Here is a 13636-nt window from a genome sequence, read left to right as displayed (position 1 = left end):
GGAGGAGGTGAAAGTCTGCGGGGCTTTTGTCGTCGATTTGGTGCCGTAAAGCTAAACCGAATGCTGACAGAAAATGAGAGTGACAGTGGTTACGGAGTAGAGAGCTGTGTGAAGTTAAAGCTGAGATGAGTCAGACAGGTGGACTCAGATGATTATGTATTTAGACGCTTTATGGCTGCTCACTCACTCTTCCTGCACAAACAAGGTCCCACACACCGAGTCGTACTTTTGGAAACTTGTCATCCTACAGGTGTGAGGCAACACATCATGGTACATTTCTAGGACTTCACATTCTTAGTTCTTGTCACTCTCATTTAAAAGCATTTCAAATGCAAATGAACCCGCTTGTGAAACTTTGGCAGCAGAAAACGCACCAATTAGAGGCAGTTTTGAAAGTCTTCAGCATCACGGAATTTCAGTTTGTTCAGAAAAATCAGTTCATCTTTAACTATGATAAAATGTTTTCAGCAGAAAGCATCTCCAGACAGTTATTATAGTACAGTAGCATTACATTAGATACCATTATAAGCATTTTTTGTGGTAACGTTGTTCAAAAAGTTTAACATTATTCGAGCATAATGCTGTAACCCTCCTCAGCCATAAGCCAACAGCCAGTGATTAAACCGTCTCAGCATGCAAAACAGCAATGCACAAGCAAGCAGACAGACCGCAACGCAACTCAGCTTTCGAAAAGGTGTTCTCACAAAAGCAAACAAAACAGCAAAGCAAAATGGATGCGTATGTTTGTGTGTGACTGTTTCGACTGGGAGTTCTACCACACAGGTAAAAAGTCACAGTTTCCACCCGGTCTAGTCCAGTTCACAATCACAACTTAAAACACAATTCAAAAACTCCACTCTGGGTTTTACTGTGCATCCTCCCCAAAACCAAACCAGGAACTCAGAAAATAAATTATCAGCCTCTTGTAATGCAGTCGTGACATGTCTCCTCAGGCAGTTTCACCACCAGTCACACCTTAAGACTTCTGCGTCTCAAGTCGTTTGTAAGCCCTGATTTGTGACCTGGGTGTATGGATGAATATTTGGAACTTTCCACACTCAAAACAGAGAAATATGCTCGGATGAGAATTGTTTTCAAGAACAAAAAAGAAGCCCAACTGTTTCCTACTGAAATACTTATGTGACACATGACATAAGTCTTTATACATTTTTGTAAATTGAAAAAAAATTTTAAAAAATAAAAAAAAAGGTGGAAGTTCATAGATGCCTCTGTCAAGGATATGTTAAGGCCAGTTTCGGCTTTCCATGCCTGCTTGTCCACAAGGATTCTGCTTTTTAATTTGTCATCCACCGAAGTCCTCCAGCTGGTACTCAGACCCCTCTTTGGGCGTCTGTATTCAGTGCAAATCCCATTGCTCACATTAAAAATCTGTATCAGGGATGCAGAAGCCATGAAAGAATGGGATTAACTGTTTAAATGCAGGTATGTGAAGCTTGCTGAGAAACACATTTGTAACTTGGGATTATCTCCACAAAATTAAGAGTCTGAATAATTTTGCAAATAAGAGATTTCAGTTTTTGCTTTAAAAAAAAATTGAGAAAAGCATGTTTAGGCATTTAGAAATGATTATTAGGTGAGAGCAGGAATATTGGAGTAAGCCAATCAGAGACAGAGAAGGACGAGCCTTCACTATCCTCGGAAAAATAAGTCACCTGCAGCTTCCCTGCCTCCTTTTAATAATAACACAACAAAATATGGCCTTTGGAATATTTAATAAATGAAGTTAATATGAAGGAAAGATGAAATGACTACTCAAAAATTAGATATCAGAATTACAAATGACCTTGCAGTGCTACATTAGTGCTGTCAGCCAGCAGTTCAGCTAACAATCATTTAATTCAATTAATTTATATATGATAGTTCACAATATATCCCATTTCAAGGCACTACAGATCATAAGGTGAACACATCCACATTTTAAACAGAGAAACAAAACAAATCCCGAGTTTCCTTTGGATCCACTTTGAGCAGCTACGGGAGGAAAAAACTACCAGGAAGGAACCTCTGGCCTCAGAACCAGGCTCAGGGAGGGCGGCCTTCTGTGGTCGGGGTTCGGGGAAAAGAGAACAAGACAGCAGATAAACAATGCATACGAGAACAATGAACATGTTGGAGGTCAGTGAAGCCAGTGACTGCAGATCAGAACGGTGTAGCTCCAGATCCAGAGACACCAGCAGAGAGAACGAAAAGCTATCTACAAGACGCAAAGTCAGTGATGTGAAATGGCGGTTTAGCTAGACAGAGAAAGAACAGAGGAGAGGAGCTCAGTGCGTCATGTGAAGTCCTTCTAACGGATGGTTCAAGGTCACCTGCACCAGCTTTAACTATAAGTTTTATCAGAAATGAAAGTTAATCTTAAAAATAGTTTGTCTGCCTCCTGAACCCAAACTGGGACGTGACTTCTCAGCTGAATTCTCTGCCTCCCAGTCTGTTACATTGAGTTACATATCAGCGCTTTCATTTAATCTCTTAATTTCACACAAGACGTGACACAAAATGATATGATACAGCATATATATGATGGCTTCATCCATCCCCGTCCGAGCACTGATCCAAGCGCTCTATCATTCGTTGATGCAGTGCCCAAACATTTATCAAACATGTTGAAAAAAAAAAGCACATTTAGTCTAGAGTTAGTAACTCTTCTCTTCACCTCTTCCTCCCACATCTTCCTCCTTCTTCCTTGCTTCAGTGTTTTTTACTTTCCCCACCCCTTTCTGCGTCGGCTCGCTTTGAAGGGAGGAAATGTGCACTTTTGCACAAGCAGCAGCAGCAGCAGGCCGGGGATGAAGTGATTCACTGCCTGGAGAAAGAGAGAGGGGTTGAGGAGTTCTGCATCACTTCCTTTCTCATCAGTTTTTCTGTTGTTGGCGTCTTGATCTTGATTTGTGTCGTCTGTTCTCTTCCTGCCGTGTGTCAGTCTTCGTACTTCACTTGTTGTTCACGGTTCCTGTGATGGATCTCGTTACTGTTTTCATCGTCTCAACCTTTTTGTCCGTGACTGCTGGTAAGTGTGTTTTGTTTTTGGGATATATTAAAAAAATTAAAAATCCAGGCAACTAGCATTAGCTTCAGGTGTCAGCTTCAACCCAGTAAGATCCTGTGACATTACAAGAAATAAACATGACTGTGAAGTGACAATCAGTGAGTTTGTACCATATTGATATGTTGAAAATGCAACAAATGAGACTAATATGCAGAAAACCATCCATCCATCCATCATCTATACACCGCTTAATCCTCACTAGGGTCGTGGGGGGCTGGAGCCTATCCCAGCCGACTTAGGGTGAAGGCAGGGTGCAGAAAACCAAACAAACAAAACAAAAAAACTGCATGGAGAGAGACCAATGTCATTTTCACATGAACAATTTTCCATTCTATGTAACAGAACAGCAGCTTTAATCTGCGTCTAAAGCTGGTCTGAGGGTTGCTATCTGCAGCTGACCTCAACGTTAATCATACATTACAGTTGATTTTTGGAGAGACTACACTTTTTCTCATTTAAGCTGGGACAAAATATAATGTGGTTGTCAGTCGATAGTGCTCAGTTCAGCAATTAAAATAGAAACCCGGCTATTTCTTTTATTGACTTTCTGTAAATGTTTAACATAAGTTAAGCTTAAAACCAGCATCTGCAACTTCATTTCAATGTCAGCCTGCATGTGCTTGTACAAGCACTGCTGCTGCATCTTTTAAAACTACCCCTCCAGTGTTTAATTTATCATTTTAAACTCCATCATGCACCCAGTAAATTTACTTTACGCCTATCCTGACTTTGTGCCTCTTCTGGTTTGTAACCAGCAGAAACTTGTGCTTTCTCCCGCGGTAAACAGGCCTGTCGCATGGCGGACACGTCGACGTGTGAAAAGTCGCTCAGCTTAATAACATTAATCCTGGCTTGTATTTAGACACACTCTAGCAAACTAGTAATGTGGACGGTAGCGAACTGACTTACTGACTCACAACAATGGAACAGAACCAACGTTTCTGTTAATCGCGCTGGTTTACGCCCGCCGAGACGAGTCAAACTGCCTGAAACAGTCACAAAGTCTGTTACCGTCGTGAAATCTTGCTGAGAGCATGAATTAGTCATTGGTAAAGCCAGTAAGCTTTTAACCCTCTGGAACCTGTGCAGTTTGTGGGTGTTCTGTTTTTTTTTGCTCCTGTCACATTTTTGCTCATTCTTGCACCTCTATGGAAACAGCGAAACCGTAGCCAGAAGTAAACAGAACTCCAAATGTTTTCTGTGCGGTATGACACTCCTATGGTCATTTATTGTACAAAACATTTTTAAAAACCTGGCATTAAATGTGTATAACACTTTTTTCAAGTGCCCACAGGTCTTACAAATATAAGGGGGAAAAAAAAATCGTGATTCTATGTACGATATAAATTTGATTACTTGCATTTGTTTCCGTTCTTCTCTCCTGATGACTAGAAAACCCATCCTGACATGAAGCCGTACTTCCGTATTGTACAGAGTTCCTTTTAGACGAAAAATTAAATTTAATTGAAATCATAGAATAATACAAGCACGGTCTGAAGTTTAGCCCGCAAAATAATCTCTACAATTTGTAATGTTGCTGCTTGTCGCGGCAGAGTCACGAAAACCTTCATGGTCGCACCAAGACAGGCAGAATTCTTTTTTTTTTGTTTTGGAGATATGTATAATTAGTTAATTCTGATGAAATGCCACAATTTTATGCACAGATTTAGTTAGTTGTCCTCACAAAACACAGATGAGAAGTTGAAAGACCGTATTATGACAGTTAAAAATCAACAATTCTTTCTGTTTTTACTGTTTCTAGCTCTGATAAATGGTTTAATTTTGAAATTTTGTTTGGCACGAGACAACCAGTCAGGGTGGCACAACTTAATCTGCGGACTACGCTGACAAAGCTACACTGGCCATTACTTTTTACTTGGCAGATGCTTCCCTATGCGATTATGTGAAAAAGACTAAACTCGTTTATCTGTATGATGCTTCCTCGTCTAAGATTTGTCTGTAGAATTCTACCTCAAACTAACACATGACGCTACATAAACAGATGGTATTTCATCATCTTGTTGTTACCTAAAATAACACTCTCACTTGTGCAGTGTTGTTAATATTTTGCTGCTTTTGGTCCTAAACATCTGCTGAAAGTGGAGCACAGTAACCAATACGATACTGTGATCTAGTGAATAGTAAAAACAAGCGGCACACCTACCCTGCAAAAACTCACAAATCACACATTTTTGCATTTGATGTGTCATTTCCTGGACGTTGGTGTGAGCCAACTTTATTTGTCTACACATTTTTAAACACAGGCAAAATGAAAAGGACGACATTTAGAAATAATGCAGCAGTAAAAACACAATATCAGAATCAATTAAGACGTAATGAGATCTATAAAACAGATACGACAATATAACATAGACCAACAGACCAATGACATAAAGAACAATGTTTTTGTCAAATAGACTTGAACGCTGTTTTGGCAGCGCGGTGAAGTTTTGATGCTGGTTTTGAAGTGAGTGAAAATACAATAAAACACAATCAGACCATCTCTTACAGTTTAAACGTATGATAAGTGGGACCTCTTTTGGTTTGTTGCGTGTTTATCGCAGATTGAATCATGCATCAAAATACGATTCTATTTTTTTATATGACTCTTTAATTACACATGTTACAGGTTTTAGGCGTCTGCGGTAGGTGGTGATAAACAGACGGTTCATCCAAACGGTTTTCACTGGATTCACTGATGGGTCTCTATAACGAACCATCTGACGCATCAGCTTAGCCTTCTGCAGGGAGGTCTAAAAAACATCACCGATGTCTTTAACACAAAAAAAACTGATAGTTATGAATGTATTTTTTACAAAACCTGATAAAATCTTTAGAAAGTCACTGACAAAGTGTTGAATAATGAATCTGTTGCAGAGAGTTTGAAAACTGTTGCGAATCTTCATGAGCATTTTGAATCCTTTCCGTGTGTACGGCCTTGTCAAAGATGGTCACTTTATAATTATAATAAAATTCTAAGATCAGATTTTGCAACAAATCCTGCATCAATAAAAACAAAACAAAAACAACTCCAAATAATACGTGATACTGTGATACAGAATTTGCTGATACCACTGATGTACTTTTACAGTTTACAGCTGATATTCTTAATGCAGGAGTTCTGTTTCTGCCGTTTTACACGACTAAGCTGAGCTCAGAAGTTTGTGATCTTAAAATACTGTTTTTATAGGTTTTAGATACTTTCTGTGTGTAGTTGTTTTATGATGCGTTTCTCCTGCACCGAACCACATTACACACATTTAAAACTGAAACCTCTTCCGCTCGGAACTTCGAAGTTTTACATAAAGTTAATTCATGATCGTTGTTAGTGGCTTGACTTATTGAAAAGCTTCTCACTCCGTCACAGAATACATTTCTTCATCTTGTGTACAAGAGATTTCAGAATGTAATTGTTTTATATATTCCAAATAAATAGCAGTTTACTTAGTTAGAAACATGCAGCAAATCAAATAAAGTTTACTTGTTGAAGTTTGAAGCAAATCTCAGCCATGACTACTGTCACAATCCCAAATCGTAATTAGAAGAAGAAGCTTTATTGTCATTGTGCAAAAATCAGATGTGTGTACCTCCCGTCTGACCTGTCGTCCTGGTTCCTCCTTGCTGAAGCATCGTTACTGTACCTTGTGAATCTCTAGTTGTGAGAGCAGTTGCTGTTTGTTGTCGCTGTTTCATGGTTAATCTCGAAGTCAGGTTTCAAAACGTAAAGTTGTCCCTGACGAGGACCTTGTTAATATGGGCGACGTCCTTTGTGACTTTTATACTTGTGGATTCACTCACACACTCTCCCGTGCCAAAATCAGGGGTGTTACCCATTGAGATATCCAGCTGCTTATTTATGCAGCACTTAACAAATTTATTAAAACCTCTGTCATCGAGAAAACATAAATATTTTAGAAATCTTTCAAAAACTTGTTTAAAACTAAACATTTTATTGTTTTTTTTTTGGCAAATCGCAGACTGAAACAACTAAAAAGTCCTTTTTCACACAAAATAACCAAAAAACCTAATATTTCGTATGGCTTCCTCTGGCCTTCATAACAGCTTGCATTCTTGCTGGTATTGTTTTTATGTACTTTTTGACAGTCTCTTTTGTTATTGAGTTTCAAATCGTTTGTAGCTGTTCCCACAGACTTGCTTTAGATGAAACGTTTGTGTGATCAATCTTTGAATGTCCCAAATTTGTTGATTATGATTCAAATCCATACTTTGACTTGGTCAGTCCATCAGTCCCAGGACGTCAGATTCCTTGTTTTTTGGTCAAATAGTCTCTACACAGCTTTGAAGTTTGCTTGGGGTCATTGTCTTGGTTGTATATGTACCCACGAACAATCAGATTCAGTCTAGAAGGGATTTCATGATGCTGATCCAGAAGCATTCATCTTGGCCTGAAGATCAGCCTTCTGTCTCGACTGCTTTAAATTTTAAGGTGTCTGACGTGTGCTTCAGTTAACTTTTGTTTCCTGCTCCTTCCTTGGCACATTTTGTAAGTACCCGTCTTGGCAGTTGACTCCAAAGCACACTTAACACTTAATGTCTCTCCCTGTTAGTCTCAGAGACCATCCAGCATCATGAAAGGCTTTAATGTGGACTCTTTCGTTTTCAGTGAACAGGAATGAGGACTTTCAGACTGAAATCACCTTTTTACACCCAAATTTGCTCCCTGGCTTCTCTGAGAAGTCAGAAATTAATCAAGCATCACATTCAACCACTAAAACATTTTGTGAGTTTTGTGAGTGAGTCCTCAGTGTCCTCACCATGGGGAGAAAACACAACACCCCAAGAGGTGGTTTCCATACAGTCCCTCAGGGCCTCCTCCACCTCAGGAGACCACCCACTGATGGAGCGTGTTGTCTTTTGACCAGAGAGGTGTCCTGAGGCTGTAGATCAGGGGTGTCCAATCCTGGTCTTCGAGGGCCACAATCCTGCATGTTTTAGATGTGTCCCTCTTCCAACACACCTGATTCAAATGATCAGGATCGTTATCAGGCTTCTGCAGAGCTTGATGATGAGCTGATTGGAAGAGGGAAACATCTAAAACATGCAGGACTGTGGCCCTCGAGGACCAGGATTGGACACCCCTGCTGTAGATGGACTAAGTTGTGGTCTGACTTCCCAAGTAGGGGGAGGGGGTGGCTCTGTACGCATCGCTTACATTAGCGTACAGGAGGTCAATTGTCCGGTTGTTTCTGGTGGGGCAGTTTACAAACTGGTGGAAAGCAGGCAAGACAGAGTTCAGTGTGGCACAAAAAGACAAAAAGTGGAAAGATCTTTAAAAACAAACAAGGAACGCTCGGTGCTGCGGAGCAAACTAGAGGCAACCGTCTCCTGCAGCACCTGGAACAAGCAAGAAGATGTTTTACATGACGATGCACAGAAACAGTGACACTACTTCTCTCAGAGTTGTTGATTGTTTTGAACCATCATGTTGATCTGTCTGGTTTCCATACTCACTGATTTTTGTTCCCCAGGAAATCCCAGTGCAACACTTCGGCCAACGAATGATACCGTCACTGCTCCGACCCGTCGCACAGACAAGGACTGTTCCTGCCCCCCTGTTCCTACATCAGCCACTGTTGCCTCCAACTGCCCTGCTCCTGTCCTGGGTCTCCTCACTGTCAATTGGACAAGAGAATGTGGAGGCAACATCATCCTGATCACACATCTACCCCTCAGCGGGTCCTTACCTGTGTGTCACAGTCAAAAAAACCTTCAGACTATTTTGGGAAATGTTTGTCAAAACAAGAAAGGTTGTAAAGGCACGCCAGAATTTTCCAGTCGATCCAAAATGGACGGTTATGACATCACTGAGAAGGGAGCAACCAAGACGCCTGACTGTAAGGAGCTGATTGTCAAATGCGAAGGTTGGTGTACTGTCCATGTGGGTTGCTCTTTGTCTGTGGATGTGTGTGAGTAAATGTCATGTCCTGTTTCATGTCCTCTGGTTTGAGATGTGTTACATGAAGATACATGGCCTGATTTTGATTTAGTGTGCAATACTTCTGTTTATCCACGAACAATCATGGGGAGACAGCAAACTCCTCAAATGCAACAGTCAAATTAGAGTGTCTTATAATTAAAGTTCAGATAAAAATAAGGGACCACCTAATCTTAAAATCAATAGGATCAATACTAAGAATAAGGCAAAGCATTTAATTCAACTGCCAGTATGTCTTTCTAATACATGCTATGAATACTGAACTGTCTTCATGTGTTGATGAAGATCATGACTTGTGACGTGAGTGTGACCATCTGAACAGAAATGCTGTGTGTGTGTGTGTGTGTGTGTGTGTGTGTGTTGTGTAGTTGAGATCCCACAGGTAGACGGACAGCTGACGGCCTACAAAGTGGTGACAGGTTTGCTCTGCTGTGTGCTGCTCATCCTGTTACTGATCCGCTTCACTAGACCCACCGTCAAAGCCCTGCAGAAAAGATGTGAGTCCACACACACACACACACACACACACACACACACACACACACACAAAACAGGCTCATGCATACATACACATATTTGCATGCAGTCTGTTTTTATGGACTCTGAAAACGCTCATATTTTCAGATTACAAATCATTAGATTAAAGATTCTGTCAGTCTGACACAACAGAATCAAATAGAGACACAGCTCAACACACTTAAAGGTCAAAACCTACCAATATTAAATTGTATAAAGAAGCCCAATAAATCAGAACGATTCCCTTTCACTAGCTCTTTGATAATAGTGGCAAGAAAAAAAGGTTTAATAAGACGAACTCTCTGGCACGACCAGGCTCAGGGAGGGACACCGCATGGGCCAGTTGGGGTGACGATAAAGGGGATAGAAAAAACGATAGCAGGCGGAAATGAGCACTGAAGAGGCTGGAAAAGCCAGTAACCACAGATCAGAAACATATAGCTCTGGCAAGTTAATAACAGGTAATGGTGGCCTGTAAAAAGCTTTGTAAAGACCCATTCCAACTGATTAGCAGAGGCTTGCAGTACCTTGCCTGGTACCCCATCAGGTCCAGCAGCCTTCCTTGGGTTGAGTGACTTCAGCAAACACTTCACTTCCTGTTTCTGCAGAGCGGGGTTGTAGGTGTCAGGGGCTGGTGGAGGTAGTGGGTCTGTTGCAGTTCTTTTAACCTCAAACCATGCAAAGAAGTTCTGCAGGTCCTCAGCCAGCAAGGCGTCCATGTTGACAGTGTTGTTGTTGCTGTCTTTGTAGTTGGTTAACTGCTGGATCTCCTGCCACATCCTGCATTGGTTGCCGTCAGGGGGATGATCCTCTACCCTCCTTTATTTCGGCTTCCTTTGCCTTCCTGATGCCTCTCTCCAGGTCAGCTCTAGCAGAGCTATGCTGCTTCTTGTTCCCTGACCGGAAGGCAAAGGTGCAGTGTTTCAGAAGTCTTTTTACCTCAGTAGTCATCCAGGGTTGTTGATTGGGAAACATCCTGATGTGTTTTTCAACTGTGACATTAACACAGTGCTTGATGTAAAACAATACAGTCTCTTCTGTGTGTTCCACCACATCAGTCTGTGAGAACAAATCCAAATCAGTCTACCTGAAGCACCTGGAGTTGAGAGAGGGCAGTCTCAAGCCAGGTCTTGATAATCGTGGCGTATGATCTCATTTTCCACCTCAGGGGGGCGTATGCTGGTATCAGGAGGACTGACCAGTATGAGTACACCCAATCCAGAGTATTTTTCCCCCTGGCTGCACAGTTTATGCCCTGGAAAAAGCTAGGGAGTACTCTTCTTGATTAAAGTCCCCTCTGTGCACTCTATCAGAATGTTTGTGCTGCTGTTTGTTCACCACAGCCAGCAGATGGGTGAGAGCGGTGCTCCCATTAGTTGCTAAAGTTAGCTCTCGTGGTAAGTAGAAGGGTCTGCAGAGAACCGACAGAACTTCTAGGTCAGGGGAACAGTGTTGTGCAACAATCCTGCTGGCGGTGCACCAGTTGCTAGCTGTATAGCGGCGTTGAGGTTGAGCAGGTATAGCCAGGTTTCAGAAATAATATCATGCAGCAGTTTCGAATGTCTGTAACGATGCTAAGTTCTAGCTCGTCCATTTTATGCATGATGGATCTGGCAGTAGTGAGGAAGACGCTGGGAAGAGAACATCGATGTGGTAGTGTTTTTTTTTTTAGCTTGGCTCGTATGCCTGACCGGCCTTCCCGCTTCCACTTTCTCTCCCGCTGCCGCCCACCAGCCCCGATGACGATCCATGGAGAGACCAGTGTTCTGGCGCTATCCTCTGGAATGCCGTGAGCCGCCTTGTGATGGCCAGACTGTTCCATAGTCCAGAGTCGATTAGGTCTATCTGCTCATAAACATCGTCTGCAAGTCCCAGACATGGAAACAGTTTAAAAAAACACAGAGAAAAGCACCAAACTGGAGAGGAACACATACACGTGCCACCATCTTGGAAAGCATCCTGGAAAATCTATGACATTTTCCAAGATTTCATTTTCCAACATGATCAATACTCTGTGCGGCTCAAAGACAGAGCCACACAGAGTCCACTGCTAATCATTATAACTCTTAGATATGAACTATATGTATAGCTGCATGTTGACTGGTTGCTGTGCAAATTGTTTTCAGTATCAGACAGACGGCAAAATCGCTGGATTGGACCTACACAGAGTCACAGCGGTGAGTCAGACACACTCTTTCCTCCAATCAACACAGTATTATGTGTCACTCAAAGCCTCTTACCTCTTTTCTTATAGTTCTGCACTGGCTGGCATGATGCTTTAATAACACAAACACACTCTGTAGCTCTTATTTGACTCAGTTTGACACAGTCCACGGCTTTTTAAATGCACTATATCATCCTGTTTAAGTATCACTGTTATTTTGATGAAATTAGATTATATTTTTAGGAGGTTATATACATCAGGAAACAGCCTGGACCTGAGAGTGTTTGAAGACTGACTAACACACTGTTGGTTCGGGTCTGCACATAGGATTTGTTCACAATTAAACAATACACAGCAACACCAGATATGCTATTTTAATGTTCATTTCTTGTCTGTTTATGTCTCTGTCAGTGTCTTACCATCGAGGGAAAACTGCAGTGAAAACCAACGATGGCGATAAGAGACTGTCCTATCCTGGTAACACACACACACAAAGTCATACAGCTGTATACAGATACTTTACTTTATGTTGGTTTTTGGTTTGGTTTGTCACCCAACGGTGTGTGCTGTACATATACACACCGATCAGCCACAATGTTAGAACCACTGACAGGTTCTACGGGCTGAAGACCACTGATTGTCTCATTACAATGGCCCCTGTAGGTGGGACATTCTAGCGGCAAGTGAACAGTCAGTTGTTGAAGTTGATGTGTTACAAGCAGGATAATGGGGGGCAAAGCCTGAAGTTCTTTAGGCCTGTGACAAAAACCAGATTGTGATAACTGGGTCAGTGCTCTTGTGGGGTGTTTTCAGTATGCAGTGGTTAGTACCTACCAAATGAGATCCAAGGAAGGACAATGACATGAGTACCCAAAGCTCACTTATCAGCATGTGGTCCAGTCCTACAGAAGAGTGACTGCAGCACTTACTGCTGAGAACCTAAATGTTGGCCATGATAGAAAGCTGTGTAAACATACAAAGCTTGCTGCATGTTAGCCCCTGTCCACTGCCAAAAGCACCTACAATGCACACACAACTAGAGCAAAGAGCAATAGAAGAAGGTGACCTGGACCTGATGAATCACATATTCTTTTACATCATGTGGATGGCTGAGTGCATGCGAGTCATTTCTTTGGGAAAAATATGGCAGCAGGATGCACTGTGGGAAGAAGGAAAGCTAGTGGTCTGATGCTCTGGGCAATGCTCTGCTGGTACACTTGGAATCCCAACCTCACGACCTCCAGAACTGGAAGGATCTGCTGCGTGAAGCCTAATAACACAGAGAGCGCATAAGACAGTTTGTGCCTTTAGCTGACGGAGGCAACACACAGATCTCAAAATGTGAACCTCCAGGGGCCTGTGCTGGGAAGCGAGATAAACATAGGTTGGATATCTTTCAGAGATCCGGCTTGACTAACCCTAACAACCGTACTCAGGATAACCGGTCCTACGATGGTGGTCATTAACTCGGTATGTCAACCCGGGTTCGTGTGATCTGATAAAATGGGTGGCGTTATCAGCATCTGACCAATCGCGACTATGGACAAGTCTGGCTGCAGAGCGGCTCACTTTACCGCCGAGGAGCAGAACATAATCTTTACAAAATAGGAAGAATAATATAAAAACATAATCGGAGCAAAAAGCAGCAGCGTTGCAGCGGCCAAAGCCAGGAAGGAATGCTGGCAGGAAACTGCTGACTGTGTGAATGCATCAGTTCATTAGTTTATAATAAAATATGATCACTGCTCCGTCATGAAGGCACGTATCAGACAATAAGCACATCTTAGGATTCCTCTTGATTAATTTGTTGCCTAACGTATATACTTGTGGCATATCTGACATTGTTTTACTTTCAGCTGCAACCCTGTTGGTGTAAAAAGGACGTGGGAACAACTTAAGAACAAACATAAAAACATAATTCAAAGCGGTGTAG

General features: G+C 41.9%; 1 protein-coding gene across 1 annotated transcript in view; it reads left to right on the top strand.

The window, feature by feature from the left end:
* Positions 1-2808: 2808 nt before the first annotated feature.
* cd5 (CD5 molecule) overlaps positions 2809-13636 on the top strand; it is a 14766-nt gene continuing 3938 nt past the window's right edge. The window contains exons 1-5 of the mRNA XM_008302807.1: positions 2809-3028; positions 8557-8949; positions 9392-9520; positions 11666-11716; positions 12115-12180. Of these exons, the coding sequence (XP_008301029.1) occupies positions 2977-3028; positions 8557-8949; positions 9392-9520; positions 11666-11716; positions 12115-12180 (691 nt within the window). The 5' untranslated portion in view covers positions 2809-2976. The remainder of the gene's footprint in view (positions 3029-8556; positions 8950-9391; positions 9521-11665; positions 11717-12114; positions 12181-13636) is intronic.

This window comes from Stegastes partitus, unplaced genomic scaffold, assembly GCF_000690725.1.
Source record: "Stegastes partitus isolate 25-593 unplaced genomic scaffold, Stegastes_partitus-1.0.2 Scaffold1884, whole genome shotgun sequence".
In the NCBI taxonomy this organism is placed as follows: domain Eukaryota; kingdom Metazoa; phylum Chordata; class Actinopteri; family Pomacentridae; genus Stegastes; species Stegastes partitus.
The sequence above is the reverse complement of the archived record's forward strand: the minus strand, read 5'-3'. Positions and strand labels throughout refer to the sequence as shown.